The 20,620-nt window shown below is 39.4% G+C and overlaps 1 protein-coding gene and 1 long non-coding RNA gene across 5 annotated transcripts in view; one reads left to right on the forward strand and one right to left on the reverse strand.

Moving 5' to 3' along the window:
* LOC105276598 (ETS-like protein pointed) overlaps positions 1 to 20,620 on the reverse strand; it is a 107,007-nt gene that overhangs the window by 71,370 nt on the left and 15,017 nt on the right. For 3 of the 4 annotated variants that reach the window (XM_011334348.3, XM_011334352.3, XM_011334349.3), the window contains exon 3: positions 19,064 to 19,295. In XM_011334348.3, coding sequence (XP_011332650.1) covers positions 19,064 to 19,295 — 232 coding nt within the window. The remainder of the gene's footprint in view (positions 1 to 19,063; positions 19,296 to 20,620) is intronic. The other variant, XM_011334350.3, reaches the window with a different exon arrangement.
* On the forward strand, positions 4,250 to 9,593 carry LOC113563168. The gene is made up of 2 exons (XR_003407346.1): positions 4,250 to 5,124; positions 5,496 to 9,593. It is a non-coding gene; the product is annotated as an uncharacterized LOC113563168 (long non-coding RNA).

Below are 20,620 nucleotides of genomic sequence, written 5' to 3' on the forward strand. Positions count from 1 at the left end.
AATGGAACGAGAAAGGAGACGAAGATAGCTGCTAGTTCATGCATGCGAGCGTAAGAGGTGGTTAACTGGTGCGTGCCGGTCGTGTGGCGAGCAAGTCGTGTGGAAGAAGGCGGCTGGGAAGGGATGGAGGAAAAAGGGTGCAAAGTGGGGACGAAGAGACGAGAAAACGAACGGATGGTAGTCGAGCGCTGTCAACTGGTTCACTCGGCCACTCCTACGCATCAGCTGCTGGGACGATCACCGCGGAAACCGCATCTGTTGCATAAGATACCCTGCACATCCGTCTGAACCCTTTAATAAAGTCTTTAACACCATGCGAGGTGCGAACCAATCACTATTTTTGTTCGAATGTCTTTGGACATCGTGCTGATCGATATTCTTAAAAAGTTTACATATTGAAATGCGTGTAAACAATATATCTAAATATGTTTAATAGCATATGTAGTATCATTTTTATGATAACAACGCTAGTAAATCTTAATAGAGCGTAATGACGACAGTTATGCTGGCTGTAAATAATACTACGACGAGTATAATACATTTGACTGTCAACAGATGTTCCAAAAGTATTAGCAGAGTACGATATTTACAGAAATAATATTTGCACAAGGAAAGAATGCAAACATGGCAATAATAACTAAACCTAAAACATTGTGGAGACTCTTAACATTTTGTTCCATTTAATTTGAAAAGTTACCCACCTTGTCTTTATTTATATTCGTTTATCTACGATTCGTACATCCGTATTTCTCGACACTCTAAAAGTTGTTCTCACATTTTATGCACCTCCGTCTTTATGTTCTATATAATACCGTAATATCACAACTGTAACTGTCATTTCCAAGTATAGATTTTCCAAAGCACACAAGTACGTTATATAAAAAACACGTAATAGTACTTCGATAATGAATTGCACAATTTAATGAACGTGTGACGAACATGTAATTCAGGTAGCTCTAAATAAGAGTTCGTCGGTTTACATAAATTCCTGTAGTACAAGACACGTCTCACACCAATGCATGGATCAGCGATTCAACGGAAACTAGTGGCTAAATTCTTGGTCATGTTACAATTGTGAAAAATAGCGCGCGATACGCCGTTCCAGTCGGATGCGGTAACAAAACCGAGATTAAGAGATCGAGAGGGGACGATGGCTTTGCCAATCTGAGTTGTAACCCTAATCGGAACTCCTCGTCTGCTTTGAAGTGAACACGAATGAAGGAAACAATTGTAAGGAAACTTACAAAACGACTATAAAAAAAGAAGTTTCTTCCTAATTCACTTTCCAAAAACTATTTCAATCGTAAAGCTGTCTAGTTTATTATACATTAGAAATAGAAGAGAGAAAGAGAAAAGAACAGAAACATCAAAACTTAAAATTAAATGTTTAATTTTTCCACTGTCAGAGTAGCGAATTCCCTAAAAGTTCTCTTTAAGCATTTCGAGACAATTAAAATCTCAAACAGAAATAGTGCACAAGTGTCAAAAGAACAGAAACAAATGACTCGAAGCAAATCATCGGGAAATGCACTTCTCGAACTTTGTTAGAATGCTTCTCCGTTAAATTGCGCCGTGAACTTTCGACGTTCAGCTGTAACAGAAGGAGGCATGCTGCTCTCCGCCTCTGCTAGCTCGTATATATTAATTTATGTAAATCGAATATCGGCTCGTTATCGATTTATGGGATCGACGCAAACATGTCAGCGAGTATATCGGCTCGTCTTATCGGCGCTTCTTTCCCCGAGCTGGTGTATCAAGTCGAGTGCCCACGCGCTGCACGCTCTTATCGGGAACTCGACGCACGCTGCGGCTACGCGAGTCGATCAGAGCGAAAAAGAGCTACATTGAGCGAACCGGTTGCGAAAAAAGCCACCGCAACATACTGCAACGAGTTTAGACTTAGTTGCTAAAAGTGGATGATTTATTCAGCAAATGGCGCGAATTACTTGCATCGTATAAAATCCCATCATGAAATATGAGATGATCGCGAAAGCGAGACGTACTCGAAAGATCGATATCGTATTGGCCGCGCGCGCGTATATGTGTGTGTGTGTGTGTGTGTGTGTGTTCTCTAGGTAGAGAATAATTGACAAAGAATGCTATACATCGTATAATTATATATGCGCATATAAATATTGATATCTCGCAAATTTGAATGTTGCGGAGTTAAATCCTTATTAAAGTGAAATCTTGTTAAGATAAGCGATGTAACGACCTGCGTGACGTAAATGCACAAACGCGCGTGTGTCCTCAAAGACAGACAGAAATTACGACGTAATTGCAACAGAAAAAGGCAGGATCGGCAGGAGGAAATTGTTATTGCGAAATGTGGAACAAATGCCGGGAAAAAATTAATTCCGCCACGTAAGCAGTTATAATCGATAGATCAAAAGCGCCGGAGACAGAACGGGTTTAAGAAAGGAAAATCTCGTTTGCGACCAAACACATATTAGTCACTCAATTGTATTGGAATTTATTGCCTCCTGGGGAGTGTGAATCACGCTGCCAATGGCCTGCGAACACATGTAACGCACGATGCAGATACGTGTGCATGTGTATGTGAACGTTTATAATAAAAGGTATCGATCGTATGTCGTTAATGCGGAATGAGCGAAACAGTCTTAGCCAACTAACATTATAAATGAAGAATAAAGATTCTTTTACTTCTCAGTTGTCTTAATTAATGCAACATGTTTGTACGTAATATCAGTAATGAAACTCGAGAGAAATGCAAAATATGCAATTATTACATCTGCGATTGGCGCGTGCGATAACGAAAGCTCCTGGCTCCGAGTCGCACGATACGCAAGGAGCTTCTTTCTTCCGGATGTTCCCTTCTCACGCATTCGCATCATCGAACAATTTCATCTCAAGGTTTCCAAGGGGGATTTCCGATCGTTGCGCGTTGACCGACGTACGTCACGCGGGAAGTGCGCGTTTCGTTGCATCCGCCGTTGATAAACGCCGCTGATTCTGAGGGATGCGGGGAACGGGAACGACTGTACACGAGTGGTATTCCGTGACGACGGCCACGCGAGAAAGGGCGAGTTACACACGCGTATATCGCCACGAGTGGCCTCAGCTAGCGCGCCGGGCTGGTTTTTCCCTCTACATCGTCGGTGAGGATGAATGAACCCAGTAATTTGTTAGAAGCGGGGATCGGCCTGCAACGCGCGCCTGCCGCTACGCTCCAGCCCCATTATCTTCGTAATCTCGAGCGAGAGAGCGAGCGAGACAGAAAGAGAGAGAGAGAGAGAGAGAGAGCAGAAGCCGCGGCTCCTGCTCGAGAGAGCATCGCTCCTGCAAGGAGCACGGCCGCGAAGGATACGTCTATGAGACGCGGATACGCGCCGCGTAATACCGGGAAGACCGCCTCGGCACACCTCGTCGTCGGAAGTGCACTTCGCCCAAGATGCTTCTGCCTGCTCTCGTTCGCCACCGCCGTGCGAAATTGGAAGACGCGCTATAAGGCTGCACGCCGCAATTAATCCCCAATTTAATGCCCCGCCTTGTTTGGAATTTACCGCGGCAGCGCGAGCCGCGGTGCTCGAATTAGCAATTTAACCGATTTATAGCCTCTCCTCCTCTTTTCCTACCCCCCCCCCCTTCCTTCCGCCGAACAATTCTGCGTTCGGTGCTCGTCATTCCGCATTACGTGCACGCGGACAGTGAGAAATGTACGCAGTCAGAGAGCTTCCGCGCACGTTTCTGGCAACGAGTACCAATATGGGAGAGAATTTATATTCTGAAACACGCGAGTTCAATAACCGCTTTTATATGCGAATGTTAATAAAAACTTAATTACTCCGCTCGTTCCGCATTGACGCCATCAGCTACGATTGCAACGTGCTATCAGTGCAACAGTCATGTACGATGATAAAACTGCGTGATAGGTTACTTAACTCCTGTAAAAATTTGAATAATTTATAAAAACACTTTTACGTTACTTAAGAAATGAACAACCGCGTAATAGCATTTATATATAAAAAGAGGAAATATTAAACGCGCGTGATAGCTTGTTACGTATCCTAATACATCCACCTTTTAATGACTAAATATGCATATTTCCACAATAAATAATAAAACGTATTAATGTATTATATATTATTATATTTACAAATTAATGCGAAAATGTTTAATAAAAAGGAACATCTAATGTCATTTTCAATATTTTGTGATATTTTCTGATAATCAAAGTAATATAGACAAGTAAAACCTAGAATTGTCGGTGCGTACACTTCAACCACTTAATTTTAAGTAATGAAATATTTTCAATTAATATAATTGTGATTGAACATAATAGGAGCTTTGAGTAGGGGAACAATTGTTTAATATTTTCTTATATTTTATAATTCTTATAACTTTTTATATTTCTTATTAATTTTCGTACAACTTCGTGTTACGCACTTCGTTCTCCAAACTATTCTCAGCGCGAGTTCTGAAAATCAATGTCTCATCAGAATACATAATAATCATTTGCGAATCGTATCGCCGTTACGGTATCAGAGACGCGAGGAGTGCGCGACGTAAATAAATTTTTATGGACTCGCTCGTGCGTCGATTTTTACGGTGCGTCTCTTTTGCATACGCCGCGATCTCTCATCTCGTCGGAGTAGAGACCGCTTTCGTTCGACTTAACTCTTTCCTTCTTTTTCCTCCCTACTCCCTCCTTCGCTGAAACTAAACTACGTCGATTCCGCCGTATAATTTGCGGGTATAGAAAATGCGCGGAGAGCGCATCTCTTAGATCACGCAGGCTGGATTTAAGAGGTAGGGCAGGCTCGTAACGTATAAAGGGCGCAAGATAATCAATTACCCCGGCTACCGTCTTCCCAAGAGCAATAACATCGGCCGGCTGTTGCCCGTTTCAGGTCGTGTACCTGTTGCAACCGCGCGCGTACGTTTAATAGCATCCCTAATCGGTTACGCCCGGTCGTAAGGGCCTCCTCCCTCTTTAGACTTCTCCGAGGAACGAGATAGATTCGAACGGTTTCCAATGTAAATTTCCCGCTTTGACTCTTTCTAATGATATCCGCGTTTTTTGTCCTTTAATGGAATTCATGATACGCACGCTGCTCCGCGCAGATCCTTCAAGAAATTCTACTGACAAGGAAAGGTTTTTAGGTGTTACACTCGGATTTCAAAAATGTTTTGCATGCAGGTAGGGAGGTCCCCAAATAGAAGAAAAATTATAAAAGTAGCGGCCCAAATGCATATTTGCGCGCTACGTGCGCAATTTTCGATGTTAGGTTAATTACTCAAAAATGCTATTTCCAATCGAATTCTTTACATTTTTTATTTCACCTAATGCACAACGCTTTAAAAAGAAATCAAAACCAAAATTAAAACTGAAAGAATTAAAAACCTCCCTTGACCAGATCTTTTATTTTTTTTTCTATTTGGGGACCTCCCTACCTGCATGCAAAAAATTTTTGAAATCCGAGTGTAACACCTAAAAACCTTCCCTTGTGAGAAATATAACGATATGGCTTTAGATCTTTTTTAAGAGTAAACTGTTTCAGTAACAGCATAACAAAATAAATAAATACATAGATAATCGAAAATAAAACTATCATACAATCATAAAATATTCACTCGATTACGGATTATTGTAACAGATCGTACACTGATCATAAATCAGTGCTAATTCAATCCCAATCCAGCAGATACGTACCTCGATCACAAGGACACGATCCGATCGCCATGGCAGGTTTATTTCATGCCGAATCACGGGGCAGACCTTTCGCAACTTTTCTTTCTCCGTCTCTCCATCCCTCAAGGTGGTACCCGCAGACGTATAATACGGGGAACGAGGGGGGCGTGGAGTAAAAGGCACGGGGTAAAGAGGGAGAGGCGAGCGTTCACGTCCCGATATATTAAGCTCGATATTCCGCGGCGGACGTTAAGAGGCTCGAAATGGCGAATAAACGTTCGGTCGTAAAACGGTCGGCGCGGCGCGGCATGGCGCGGTGAGCCGTATCTTCTAGGGGTAATAGCGCGTGTGATACGCATCGAACGTGTGTAAGTCCGGCCGTTCCCCCATCTACCTTCCGTACCTTCTTCGGAGTATCGCGTTTTTCGCGGGACGCGACAGAACCGAATCGAAGTAGGAGATGCTGGAGATAGGCCATTAACCGAGTAATCCGAATGGCGCTTAGATGGCGATGAATCAAACTAAACACATACTTGTGACAGCACAAAGCTTGTCGTATATAAAGACCCTGGACCAGAGATCGGATAATGTGCTGTCATAGGATATAAAACCGGATATGATATTTCTGTTGGCCATCTTTTACTTATTTGATTTGAAACAAAAAACTTATTGGACTTAATTTTGAGCTCACATTAGCTAATAAGTTACATCAAATTATTGATAATATGAAGTAAAATGCAGAATAAGATATGTATTTATTATATCTTTCTCTCACACTTCCGGTTTTATCCTAAGCGAGCCAATCAGAAATCGATCGCTTAATATTTCTTAACTCGTCACGCTTCTTGAGAATAAGAAATGATCTCCTTGTGATTATTTTTATATCTCATATTTTTATCATCGTGCTTTTGCACTCGCATCGTTAGACTGCACGGATCCTGACGGAATCCGCACCGTCGTCGCTCCGGGGTTCCACTCGATGTCTATCTAATCTCTTCCCTTTCGGGCTTCCTACTCGAACCTTTAACTTCCGCGGACGTAACGTTATTACATTTCGCTCGCTTGAAACTGAAGGCACACAAAGTGAAGAACAAGGGGAGAGAGCGCGCGCGAGCAAGAGAGAGGTGAAGCTGAGAGGGCACGATAGAACGAAACGAAGACGAAGTAGAAACGAGCAACAGTCTAAAGAGGGGGACGAGGGATACCCTCGGGCACGGCAGCATGATTACGAGCCGCAATTATGTCTCCGCCGGCTGCCGGCCACGCAGAGGTCGTCGGGTACAGTAGACTACGAAAGTTCCTCTTCAATAATCTTCGGAAATAATCGTCTATCTTTCGCATATTAACCCCTTCTGCGCGACCCACGTGATTTTTGCATTACGAGTGCAAAACAAGATCTTTTTAATTTAAAGGGAGAATAAATTGTATATATTTTTAGTTATTTGCTTGAAAAATAGGTAGGTTTATTTATTTATGGAATAGGGACTTTGTGTTTTAAAAAAACAAAATAGAAATTGTGAGGGGAATTGGTTATTTATACGCTTAAGTCATCGATAACTTTGCACATGTACCGTCATAAGAAAGGAGTTTAAAGGAGATAGAGACGACGAGCATTTTTTATTTACTACTTTGAAGGATGCAAAATCTTTTTGTGCTAGACATAATAATTAAAAAAAAATAAGAAGACATTAAATGAAAAATATAGAAATTTATGAAGCTTAATATAACAAATTCACTGGGCAATTGCAATAATTATATAGAAATATACCAGCGTTTACCAACGTTATATTTTCTTAGTGAATTGTATGTAGATTTCAAAGAGAAACGTTCCCGGAATTATTCAATTTTCCTTACTTTGTCATACACCATTAAATGCCTATTAAATGCCTATCTAATGTACAGAAAACAGTTCATTTACATGAAATTACTACATCGTGTGCAAAAACGAGACAGAAAGAAAGAAAAGATTTCTCTGATAAACCTGGTTGAATCGAGTCGCTAACTGTTACTGTACATGTTGCAAACGCTTAACTCACAGCTTTCTGATGAAAGAAGCACAGTTGTCATAAGGCAAGAAATGTGTACATTATATGTACATTAAAACGCTTACACTACACGCTGCACGTTTACGTCAATTTTATTCGCTTTATTTCCTTTGGCTCTACATCTACTAACCCAGAAATCGGAAAAACATGTTATCGAGCGATTTGCATAGTCTGCGAAAACAGTCTTGAAATCAGTGTGCACGCTTACAATGTTCTCCATCCGGACAAACATGCTGTCTCGATGTTTTTCGTCGATAAAGCAACGTAGCTTGTAGCAGTCACTGTACCGAACGTAGATCCCGGGAAAGGGTCGGGGAAAGAGAGAGAAAGAAAGAGAGAGGGGGGGAAGAGCGGGGAGGATCAGGCGAGTGGCCGCGAGCAGGTAAAACGAAGCGGTGTGTGGAACAGACCTGTAGAGGGAGACGAGCAGATGGCGAAGAAGGGAAGAATGGTCTACAAAGGTGGTGCGAGAGAGACCGATCGCGAAAAAAATACGTTGAACCTGAATAAAGAACAGGTGAGAGAGACACGGAGGCTAGCACATGGCGCAACGCCGACGAAGGAACGAGGGAAAGCCGCAGGAAAGAACGAACGAGACCTCGAAGGAGGAGGAAGAATGGGAGCGAGGAGGCCGATTTCGATGACGAAACTGGAATAATCAGTGGACACGAGGAATTATGAGGATAGAATCATGAAGATGGACGGATAAACGACGAGCACGATGGAATTGCGGCGTAGAGATGAGAGAGACCGGGTGTAAGGGAGTAGGGGAGAGCGGAAGAAGCGAGAGGGAAGTTAAGTACGGAGAGGTGTGGCAACAAGAAGAAGGAATGATTAGGGTAAGGAGAGCAAGGGCGGAGGATGTGTGGAAGCTAGAATGAGAAATCGCGGGAGCAAGAGTGACTGCGGAGGAAAGAGAGAGAAAGCGTGAGATTGGACAGGGAGCGGAGCAAGGAGAAGGTAGAAACAGGTGCTAGACGCGAGAGAGCGAGGGGGGGAGGGAGAGACAACGCGCGGCGCAAGAGGCAGAAAGAGACCGACGGAGATAGGACGAAGAAGAGATAAACCGACCGGCTAACATGTGCCAGAGGTAGGGTAAGGGGGAGGAGGGAAAAGGACGGGGTGGAACGGACCCACCGTGAGGCACGTTCCCACGATCTCATGAATGAACTCGCGTGGCTACTCGCCGCCGTGGTGGGGCGGCACTCGCACCGCGCTCACCTTGCCTCTCGCCCATCGTCTTTCATCCTCCGCTCGCCCCGCGACCCCGCGCCCCGGCAAGAGGGACGAGCGCCGGTGAGCGGGTAGACTCGGATAGGGAATTCGAACGTTGCTTCGCGCTCGATGTCGCGGGGTAAAAAACCCTGGACTAACGCGACGATCGCGATCGTGGTTGGTCGCGGCGTTTGAAAAATTGAACAAGGAAACGCGCGGAAGTTACTCCCGATAAGGATTAACTTAATTCAGGAACTACCGAGTGGAGCTGGCGATTGCTCTCGGACAGATATAAGTGTTCGATTTGATCGATAAATCGATCGATCGAACGAAACTGGAGCGATCTAGTTCTCAATGAAATGAATACCGAGTTAATTCAACGGTCTGATGCAATATAGTAAACTTCATCGGCACGTTGATTACGTACAATCAACAGTCATGAAATAAAGAAACGATCTAGTTGGCTAATAATCAATTACTTTAATTTCGTAATGGATTTAATAAAAGTTAAACTAATTTGGTATTTAAATAATAAACAAATGTTCTTCGACCACCACTGGCTAAAAATATATTTAAAACGCACAACGTTTCGGCTTGATTTGAAGCCCTTATCAAGTGCAAACCAATTAACATCATTTTCTGTAAACAAGATATAATATAAGTACAAAGAACCAAAAAAATAAAAATAAAATACAAATAATCACTAAATAAAACCTTACTGTTAGAAAATGATATATAATGTTAAAAAATGATATATAATATTAAGGTAACGAGGGGGGGGGGGGGGTTGTATTCATTATTTCCTGGCGGTTATAAATACTTGGTTATTGATAATTTGGTATTTGTTTAAACGAACGCTATCGCTATTTTATATCATTCAAGCAGCTTTTTCTCCATACAGAATATACAATATCGATGACTACTAGTTCATAGAATAACGTATAAATTTTGATTATGAATTGTGGGCCTATTACGCAAATCTGTACATATAATAAAATAAAATAAAACATTTGGAAGAACGCACTTTGGTCCGCTGTAATGATCCACTCGTATCAATTCGGGATCAGGAACCCATTACCGCAACCTCGCTGTTCGGCTTCGACTCGAACCGTTACGGGCCAATAATTGCCAGTGCCAGGTTGGGCTGAGAACTGCGACCGCCGCCGCCACCGCCGATCGGGGTAAACCGGCTTGTCGAATCATGTGAGAAAACAGGAAAGGCAAGGCATCGCCGGTCATGAGTTCCTGGTCCATCCTCTTTCGCTCCTCTGGCTTCTCGTGAATGAAACAGAGTCGCGTGGCGCCTAAGTGACGTCAGAACCTGTTGCTATCCATTGCCCTCCCTGCCATCGTGTTCCATTCCTCTTCCCTTCTCCCTCCCCATAATTCGCCACCCTTCAGCGTGTACGCGCGCACGCGCACGGATGTTGCTCCTTCCGAGTCACACGCGCGGCTGTTGCACGGAAGGTTGCATTCATAAATCAAGATCCACTTTTCTGAGGACAATCGAGAACACGCTAGTTCCGGTACTTTAGACTTCATGTGAAGTGCCATCGGCGCTGCGACGATCTTCAAAGATTTCTGTGGAAACTAAAACGGCGTGTCGAAAGGAACAAGGGTAGCAATGAGAAAAGTACATTGTACTGTGTGCCCAAAGGAAATAGATATCCGTAATAAAACAGAGAAACGATTTCCGAGGAGATGGCAGAATAGCATAGATATCTCAGACTGAGCAAAATTGTAGATAACTTTTCTAGTTACATTTCTTATAAATTCCAGAATACATATTTATTAGCAAAAATAGTAACTTTTTTGAGATAAATTTAATTAAATAATTTAATATATAAAATTTTGTAATACATTATTTAATAGATTTAATATATGTTTTAATAAGTTGTTTAATAAGAAACACTAATTTTTCGACTAAACTTCAGAAAAGAAAATATTAAAAAAGTAGAAGACAATTTATTGTTTAATTTGAAATAAATTTGGCGAAACTTTAACATTGAATTATTAAACTATCAAATATTATGGTTGACTATAAACAATGACATGTTCAAAGAATTTTTAAAAATCCAACTTAAAATCTGTTTTTAGTCGATTTTTTTAAATGCAACACTTTCAATTTTTTACGATTCTGAATGCACATGACATCCTGTGTAGCTCTGTGTAAGTGTCTCAGAGCTCTACTTTATCTACAGCGAATAGCGCGCGCGTACAGTGTACACAACTCTATCTATGAGCAATCTATCTAAGCTGCAGCGATGCATTCGCTAAACTGGCCGGCAGAGGTAGACACTTACTTGTCGGCGTGGCTGACCCGCGACCCAATCTTTATTTATGCAGTGCATTAACGGCAACGCACTTCATTTTTCACGAGCAAGACTATCTTCAATCTCGCTCAATACACCGGGAAAACAGCTCGCCAGCCGTGCAATTATTATAAACCACGCGAATTCGAAACAACGCGACCGCGTCAAATGAAAATATTATAATTGTTCGATCGAAAATTGTTGGAATTCATTTTAAAGGCGCGTGAAAATATAATACAAATAAATAATACAAATTAGAATTTTATGTTAGATTCGTCGAACGAGTAGATCGTCTTGTTATAAATTTATTTGAAAAAATAATCAATCTATCCATCTTCGCTTATACGTATAGATGAAGATAGCGTGATGTTAGATAAGCGCATTTCTAATCTCATAATCAGCATGTACGATTTTAAAAGTATGTAAGTGTGAAAACTGTTGTAGGTCTACAAAATGTGCATCTTTTTCTTTACCTAATTAAACCCTGAGTATAAAGTATCATTGAAGTTCTCGATCAATGACATCGTTTCGTGAAAAGTTATCGGATTCTTGATGTAAAAGACGGCAATAACGAGATCAATATATATCGTATCGGTTGGAGAAAAGATAAAACGGACCTACGCAAGCCATTTCAATCGTGAGGTCAACATCGATCCGTGCAAACAACAAGCTGTATCGAGGAGTTGCGAGAAGAGAAATAGAAAGATTTCATTTATATCGCCATTATTTTTATCGTTCTCTCTGCTTTACAGACAGTCCGTCTAATGGTTTAATCAGTATTCAATCAATCATTGTGAGAAATAAAAGTACAAAAAGTAAGAAGACGATAAAGTTTAGACGATAACGTTATAATTAATCAACACCGTGATATTTCAAAAATTAATTAAGTAAATAAGAGATTAGTAATAAAACGCATCCTTTCAAGTAACTACTCAGATAATCTCTTGCCTAATGTTTTACAAAACTTTTTAAATATTTATTAAAGCTATTATTATACATCTATAATAAACGTGACTAATTAAATACTTGAGATATTTTTACAAGTTAATACTTGCGAATGGCTTTCGCAAATAAAGATAAAAAAAGTATTAAATAACATAAATAATAATAAATACCATCATCCACGTAACAAAATCAACGATTTGAATTGAATGAAATCAATACGATTAAATTCTCAGTTTGAGATCTTTCCCATGAGAATAAGGCCGAAAATTATTTCCGAAGAGATACGCGGTTTGCCTCAATTTTCTTCAAGATGAAAGACAACCGACTCGCCGCTCTCAGAGTTGCGTTCTCGAAGGGGCAATAGGCGTTCTGCCGAAGGAAGAAAAACAGACAAGAGGACAAGCACTCGACAGGTCCAGGGAGAGCCACGCGTACCGGGGCGGGTTTGTTTCAAACTGCAAATCGCCGTCGCCGACGATCGAGAACGTGAGAACCATATCTGAGTCTGGTCTCGGGTCGGGTAGGTAGGTAAGCAACGCGAACCAGAGGGAAGACGAAGGCGCGGATGTGAGAGGGTGCGGGAGGGAGAGGGAGTTTGACCGCACGCACAGCTGCGGTTACGCGTTTCGCGCGACGTACACCAGGCACTGTAAATGCTTCTCTCCAGTCCTGGACATTTCATTGTGTGTGTGTGTGTGTGCGCGCGCGCGCGCGCGCGTGCAGTGGACGCAGTGTATACGTAGAAATTTATGAATAATTTACGAATTAAAAGTAAAATTTTTTACGAATAAAATAATCCCCCCTTCCCTGAACTATTTTTCTCTGCGCTTTATATATTATAGTCCAATATTGTACGCTATATAAAGTAAGGAAATACATATATCTTTAATTTTCCGTGAATTGAGCGAGATCTCAGCTACATTTACAGTCTTCATTCACAAAACTCTCAATATGATACATTGTTCTTTCTAAGAATGCCTGTGTAATGAGTCATTTACGATAGAAAGACATTTATGACGTCTAGTGTACCCAGACTAGCCGGCCGGCCGGCGACTCCCCCCCCCTCCCTTCCTTCCCCCTCTCCCTCTCTCCTCTTTTCGTTCTCTATGGAGAGTCCGCACTCCCACTCGCCACTCTTGCGTCGTCTCCGCATATTCCCATGCAGGTGCAGGGCTTTACTGGCGATTTCTCTTTCCCTCTTTCTCTCTTTCTCATTCATTTCCCAGCTTCTGACAACGCCTGAATGAATTCGGGCTCACTCGTCACGACTTGCAAATCCCCCCCAGCTACTAAATTTTTCAGAGCACCGCGTGTTTATTGATTGGACTTGATGAGTCGACTAGAATAACAACGGTAATAAAGCTTGGGCGGCTTAACTTTAGTATACTACCTTCTTCCGATTTTGATGAAATTTTAGGTATGAAGTACTGAGTGAATGTTGTCGAAATCACAAGTACCGAGTTGTGGAAATGTCTAATTTCCACAACTAAAAAACTTTCAACGGTTAGAACTTTTTCATTTGTGTATTTAAAAGATTTTCAATAGTCGAGAACTCTAGGCAATATAAAAAATAACGATATCAACAACTCAGAACTCCTCGGAAAAAGAAAAAAATTTCAACGGCTAGAACTTTTTCATTTGTGTATTTAAAGGATTTTCAATAGTCGAGAACTCTAGGCAATATAAAAAATAACAATATCAACAACTCAGAACTCCTCGGAAAAAGAAAAAAATTTCAACGGCTAGAACTTTTTCATTTGTGTATTTAAAGGATTTTCAATAGTCGAGAACTCTAGGCAATATAAAAAATAACGATATCAACAACTCAGAACTCCTCGGAAAAAGAAAAAACTTTCAACGGCTAGAACTTTTTCATTTGTGTATTTAAAGGATTTTCAATAGTCGAGAACTCTAGGCAATATAAAAAATAACGATATCAACAACTCAGAACTCCTCGGAAAAAGAAAAAACTTTCAACGGCTAGAACTTTTTCATTTGTGTATTTAAAAGATTTTCAATAGTCGAGAACTCTAGGCAATATAAAAAATAACGATATCAACAACTCAGAACTCCTCGGAAAAAGAAAAAAATTTCAACGGCTAGAACTTATTCATTTGTGTATTTAAAGGATTTTCAATAGTCGAGAACTCTAGGCAATATAAAAAATAACGATATCAACAACTCAGAACTCCTCGGAAAAAGAAAAAAATTTCAACGGCTAGAACTTTTTCATTCGTGTATTTAAAGGATTTTCAATAGTCGAGAACTCTAGGCAATATAAAAAATAACGATATCAACAACTCAGAACTCCTCGGAAAAAGAAAAAAATTTCAACGGCTAGAACTTTTTCATTTGTGTATTTAAAGGATTTCAATAGTCGAGAACTCTAAGTCTAGAAATGCTCTATTTCTATTTGTATAAAGTCTTGCCTTGTATAAGATATATATAAATTGTCTTGTTTTATTTGAGTAGAGGACTACATGTGTAGCGTCGTTGATTTACGATTAACATACGGAGACACGAGACAAGAAGATAAGAAATGGCGGGAGGGAGCTTTTTAGTGAGTCGGGACACGTAATTTAACGAGCTTCGATCATCCGGTGTCGATTTGGCTGTGGAATAAGTAGGAAACATACGTTGCTTCGAGCCCATCGGATTAACAAGCCATTCATATTCCACAAACATAAAAATATAAATATAAAAATATAATTTAAATATCAACTTTCATGTTTTTATATAAAAATATAAAAACATAAAAGATTAAAACATAAAATAATCTACAAATTTAAAAATATGGATGCCAATGAAAAGAAACTGAAAGTTGATATTTAAATTATAAACAGATCTTTTATTTTGTTACAGATAATTATGACAAACACACAATATTAGCATTTCACATCTCGTCAAAACGTTACTTAATGACTGTATTATACAGTAACCACATTTTCCTCATAGTTCCTTGGCCTTTTTTCCCTCACGCGGTGTTTGCCATGGAATTCGAATTCATATTTATGAGACAATGTATCTTGACGAGCACGCGAGAGCGAGAGCCGAGCTTATCATAGCGTTGCATTCGCGACACGGATGCATTACGTTTTGCGGTGTCCAACGACGACGTCACGTAAAGAGCGCAAAACAAATCCCTCGCCATCACGTCAATGTCAAGATAGACAATGGCTATTTGCATAAAACATTCTGGGTACTGTCAGTCACATCGATGCCAATGTGCTGTAAACGAAGATCCAACGTTCGATCATCCAACAATAGTGTTAGATACCGTTATGAAAAAGGCAAGTGTGGAAAGTTAAATCATGGAAATCCCGTGCACATGATGAAAACTCCGCAAAGCAGTCACGACAATTTACATTTTATATTACAAGTTTACATCATGTAAATCGAAGATCTCCATATCACTCCAATATCATAAAGTGACCAGATGTTTTATGTTGGAATGCGGCACGTATCCAAATAAAATTAAAAAAAAAACGCTTAACACGTTCGGATATCATTTTCTTAGTTTATTTAATTGTGCGTTACTAAAATGTCTTGGATTTATCTTTTGCGTTTATTAATATAAAACTTACAAGAAAACCATACTTCTGATTAATTAATAAAAAAAATTATAAAACTCTTCTTTTCATAACAAAAAAGTAACTACAGAAAATAATAGTCACAATGCAAAAAATGATCATATACATCAATATTAAAAATAACTATAAATATAAAGAATAATATTAAATAAATAAATTACATGTCCAATGCGGGATAGTTTTTAATGAGGGATAAACAACTCAAATCCGGGATGCCTGGTCACTTTACAATATCAGATATTAATAAAAAAATGTATATTTCTGTACAATATTATTCTATTCAGAGTTCATTCATCTCAGTATATTAACAACTCAGTATATTATAACAATTGAATATCGCTGAATGTAAATTGAATTGGAAAAACAATTCTATGACCAAATATCATGCATTGCGTCACGTGATCGGTAATTACGTATCAAACTTGTGACACACGAAATCGTTAACTTCGTTCGCGACGTAAAGAGAATTTCACGCCGCCACCCGCCAAGTGCTTTGCAATTAAGCGAATTAGGGGGCATGCGTGTTGCGAATGAAATATCAGTACGAGAATGGAAACGAGTTCAGTTTGAATCATCTCAACCGATTCGATTATTCGCCCGCCGCAGATCCCTCGCCAATAAACAATATCGCGGCTGACTCATACACGCCGAAAGTTAAATGACGCGCGGTAAATCGGTTACTTAATTACACGCGACTTGTGCGCATGCGTCGCGTTGTTACACGGTCGCTATTACGGTATAATCTACGTACCGTCCAATTGAAATCCCACGCTCATATTTATCGCGTTGTTCAAGTTCTAACTGCTAATCGCATCGGATACGTTTGCAACTTGAACAAGTAGATCTTCCTCAAAAGCGCCGTGATCTTTCTCAGCAACATTTCAATTGGAGTTTTTTATTTAAAATAATGGCAGAGAAGTTAAGCGCTTTATATTAATGCTTATTGTAAATAGCAAATAATTATATCTCATAAAAATATATAATATTGAAGATCCAATAAGAAAATTTTTAAATTTTGTTAAAAATAAATAAAAATATATTTGAACACATAAATTAACATATAAATATTGTATATTAAATAATTGTTGAATTTTAGTTTATTCAAGTCATGTGCCCTCAAAGTCATGAAAGATATTAAAAAATGTTGAGCAAATAGCAAAGTGCAGAACATTTTCAACAATTGCTCACAAATGTACTCTTTTCTCCCTCTTTCACTGTCTGCCATCCATTCCGACAATATTTGTACAAACGATTAACAACGAATTCCGACATCTCGTTCTCTGCAACTATTCAGGAGATAAAGTTTATTATCTGTCTGTTTGTCTCCAAATAATAAACTTAAATATTTATAAGAATGACTCACGTACGGTTGCATAAGCTCGCCGTTAGAAAAGAAACGAGAAAAACACGGAATCACTGAAAAATGCTCGTTCCCTCTCGGAGTCGGATAAGAGCGGATAAATCGGGCGGGGACGACGCGATGCGACGCGTACGTGTACCCCATACACACGCCCGCCAGAGAATGGAAGGCGGGGGCGTTCAGCGGGGGGGCTTTAATGAGGATGCTGCTGATTATCCAATTCGTAAATTCTCGCTACATTTTGATCGCGCACGACGAGCCGCGAGTAACAAGGATGACTCGTATCGTCGCTCGACAGTCGACGTTTGTCCTAGAAAATTCCAATTTTCATGCGTGATTAAATTTACGTTTTTGATCTGCTTGAAATTTACTTCCCTCACGCGTTATTTAAAGACGTTAAAATGGCAGAGAAATTGAATGAAATGGGGACAATGGAGAAAGAGATAATATTGAATATGATTGCTCCCGCGAGGAATATTATCATTTACGTTACAGCTTTGCTCGTTACATATATTTTCCCATTTACATGTGCATGTAAAAACCTTGGATTTATGTAACAGGAGGAATAATATTGAAGAACGATAATACAAGTGGATTAAAAACAAAATATGCGAGTTACGAGTTCGACTGTCGTATTATAATATTGCTAAAATAACAAAATGACGTTTAAACATTCTACTGCCTCACTTGACGTCGCGCAAAGAGCACGACACAGAAAACTCGCGCGATCTAATTGAACGAATCATATACGTGTGAGTGCGATTCGCATAGCTAGTGCTCGTATTATGCAAGCGTCATCGAATGTAAGTGTACCTTTAAGTGTCGGGATCCGACGTTAACACAACACTATCTATCGGAATCATAGTCGATCGTATTTCAAGAAGCAACGAAAGCGCTGATTTCACTATTCTCCACGTTATATCAACTTTTTCTTCTTATCATTTTTAAAACATGTCTTAAATACGTGGAAAAAAAGAAAAGTAATAAAAAACTAAGAAAAATAAAGAGTAACAAATATAACATATATAATATAACATATGTAATATAAACATAAAATATAACAAATATATATATATATATAACATGATAAACAATTCACTTTGCAACTTTTTACTTAATGTTTTCAAATCGGGATATGAAATAAATGGAAATGTCTTCCGTTTTTAAATACATAAAAATTCACAGTAAAATGAAATTTTTCATTAAATATATAATATAGATTGTATACTTATACATATGTGCGTGCGGCATATATCATGGCTTTTAATAAAGTAACAAGTAGCTTTTAAACTTGACAAAATCGTTCCACGAGATAATTACTTGATGAGAACACTAGACTGGGACTGGGGATTGTTGCACTGTCTGGGTAAACAGTCTCGTGCGTATTTTCTCACGCCATTGGCATGCACTTGTTACCAGCAACACAATAAAATACGCAATGACTAATTGTAAGAACTGGAAAACTGGGATTGTTACGTCACGTAAAACAGAAAATACTGTGCTGCTATGAATTAAGTGATTGCAATTTACAATCACAGTGTATTTACAATCATAGTGATATATTTGCAATATAAGTGATTGCATCTATGTCATTTATTTGATATAAATAATTAAAATTTTTTAATAAATACTTTTTACAAAACTGTTAACATAAATAATTAAAATTGTTCAAATGAGCACTTCTTGCAAAAAAATTTGCGGAATGCAATATCTGTAGCGTTTTACTAAACGCTTAACCGTAACTTAACAAATTATCCTATCCATTTATTGTCTACTATAGCCCTAAGTACTTCCTTTTAGAGTACATCATTTATATGATATTTACAATCATGTACCCGTCACTCACAACGATTAAAAGTGTGAAATATATCTATGAATCACACAGAAATAATATTGGAATATTAGTGTACAGCAAGCATCAAAATTGTGAAGAAGATACTTACCTAAGGAGCTTTCCGGGTCGGAGAGGTCCGAGAGGGAGGGCACCTTCCGCATCGAGGTGACTTTGCCGGGCAGGGCCGGCACCAGGCCCTCTTCTTCGGCGTCCGAGGTCAGCTCTTGTTTCAACAGCTTCGCCATCACCGTCAGCATACCGCTACCGTCGGTAATCCCGTTGGCGCTCAGAAAGTTGCTCATGCTTCGAGCGTCGCGCTGGTGAAACGAAAACGTATTGAACTGAAATTAATTCAAGTCGACACACCGTCGGCTTTTATCTGCATAAAATGCTCCGCGCTGCAGTAGGGAGACGTCATGTGTCATTTTAATAAAATCAAACATATTTGTGTCTCTCTCCTTCCCTCTTATTTATTCGTCGAACGTTTAAATATATCGTTTCTAGCAAAAGTTGTTCAGTGCGTGCCACAGTTAGCACGATTTTAACGTAAAAAACGGATAAGAAACTGCATATTAACTTTGAAAGAAAGGAAACGTACGCACGTTTAAAAATAAGGGGGGAGCGATTCAAAGAAAGAACGGTTGGCTGCTCGCGCAGAAGAGGAAGTGTACGTTGGTCGTTGAGGAAGAAGGGGATAAAGAAACGAGGGGGAGGATAGCTTGGAGCGGAAAAGAATGGAGAGAGTGCTCGTGCCAGCGATAGTCACGGTTCGCTTGACCTTCGTACGAAAGACTCCAAGTTGAATGAAACGTTGCGATGGGATGACGCAACAACGTGTAACGCGCGTGTCGCGATCTAGCACTACAAGTCAAAACGTGATACTCGTGCGGAACAACGATCACAGAATGTAGATAAACTTGGACAATTTTTCTATTTTCTTAACTCTGTCTCTGAGATTCCAATTTTTCTTAACTCTCTTATATCAGTTGATTGGCCAACTTGACTCTCATTTCAATGTCTTATTTTGTGAAGATACGTGAATATATGAATAATGTGTTATCACGATTGCGATTTAAACGGAAGTTGAAAGTTCTCTTATTTGTTTTTCGAAGTAAAGTATTATTATAATATTTTAGAAAAATGATATACACATACGCGCGAGATGTAGTGGATATAAAATGGAAATCTACAAAAATAAATATAAAATAAGAAGAAATGTTAAAAAGAAAAAAATGAAAAATAAAAGAATAGAAACAAAGGCTATGACGAAAACCTAAAATTTCTTGCTTCATAATTTTTTGTAAAAATGCACATTCTTATAAACAGAATTAACCATTAATCTATACTCTTAATAATATTAATGCAATATTGGAACATTAAAGTAAAAATATTACATAATTTTGTGCTTCAATTGTAATCGAATATCATTAGAGTTGACGTTGAAATAAAAATTAAGACCAGCGATAAAGGAGGAAAATGATTGCACTTTATTAGCCATCAGGCCAGCACAACAACATCCAAGCTCGTGCGACAATCCTCTTGCAGTGCACGATAATTATTCGTGGGGTTATCAGTGGTACGAGCCCGCAACACGTGTATACAGATAAATAGAAAGCGCTTAGAAATCCCAGTCTGATCACGTTCTATTCCGCCGTCTTCCCTCGCG

This window comes from Ooceraea biroi, chromosome 12 (genome assembly GCF_003672135.1).
Source record: "Ooceraea biroi isolate clonal line C1 chromosome 12, Obir_v5.4, whole genome shotgun sequence".
In the NCBI taxonomy this organism is placed as follows: domain Eukaryota; kingdom Metazoa; phylum Arthropoda; class Insecta; order Hymenoptera; family Formicidae; genus Ooceraea; species Ooceraea biroi.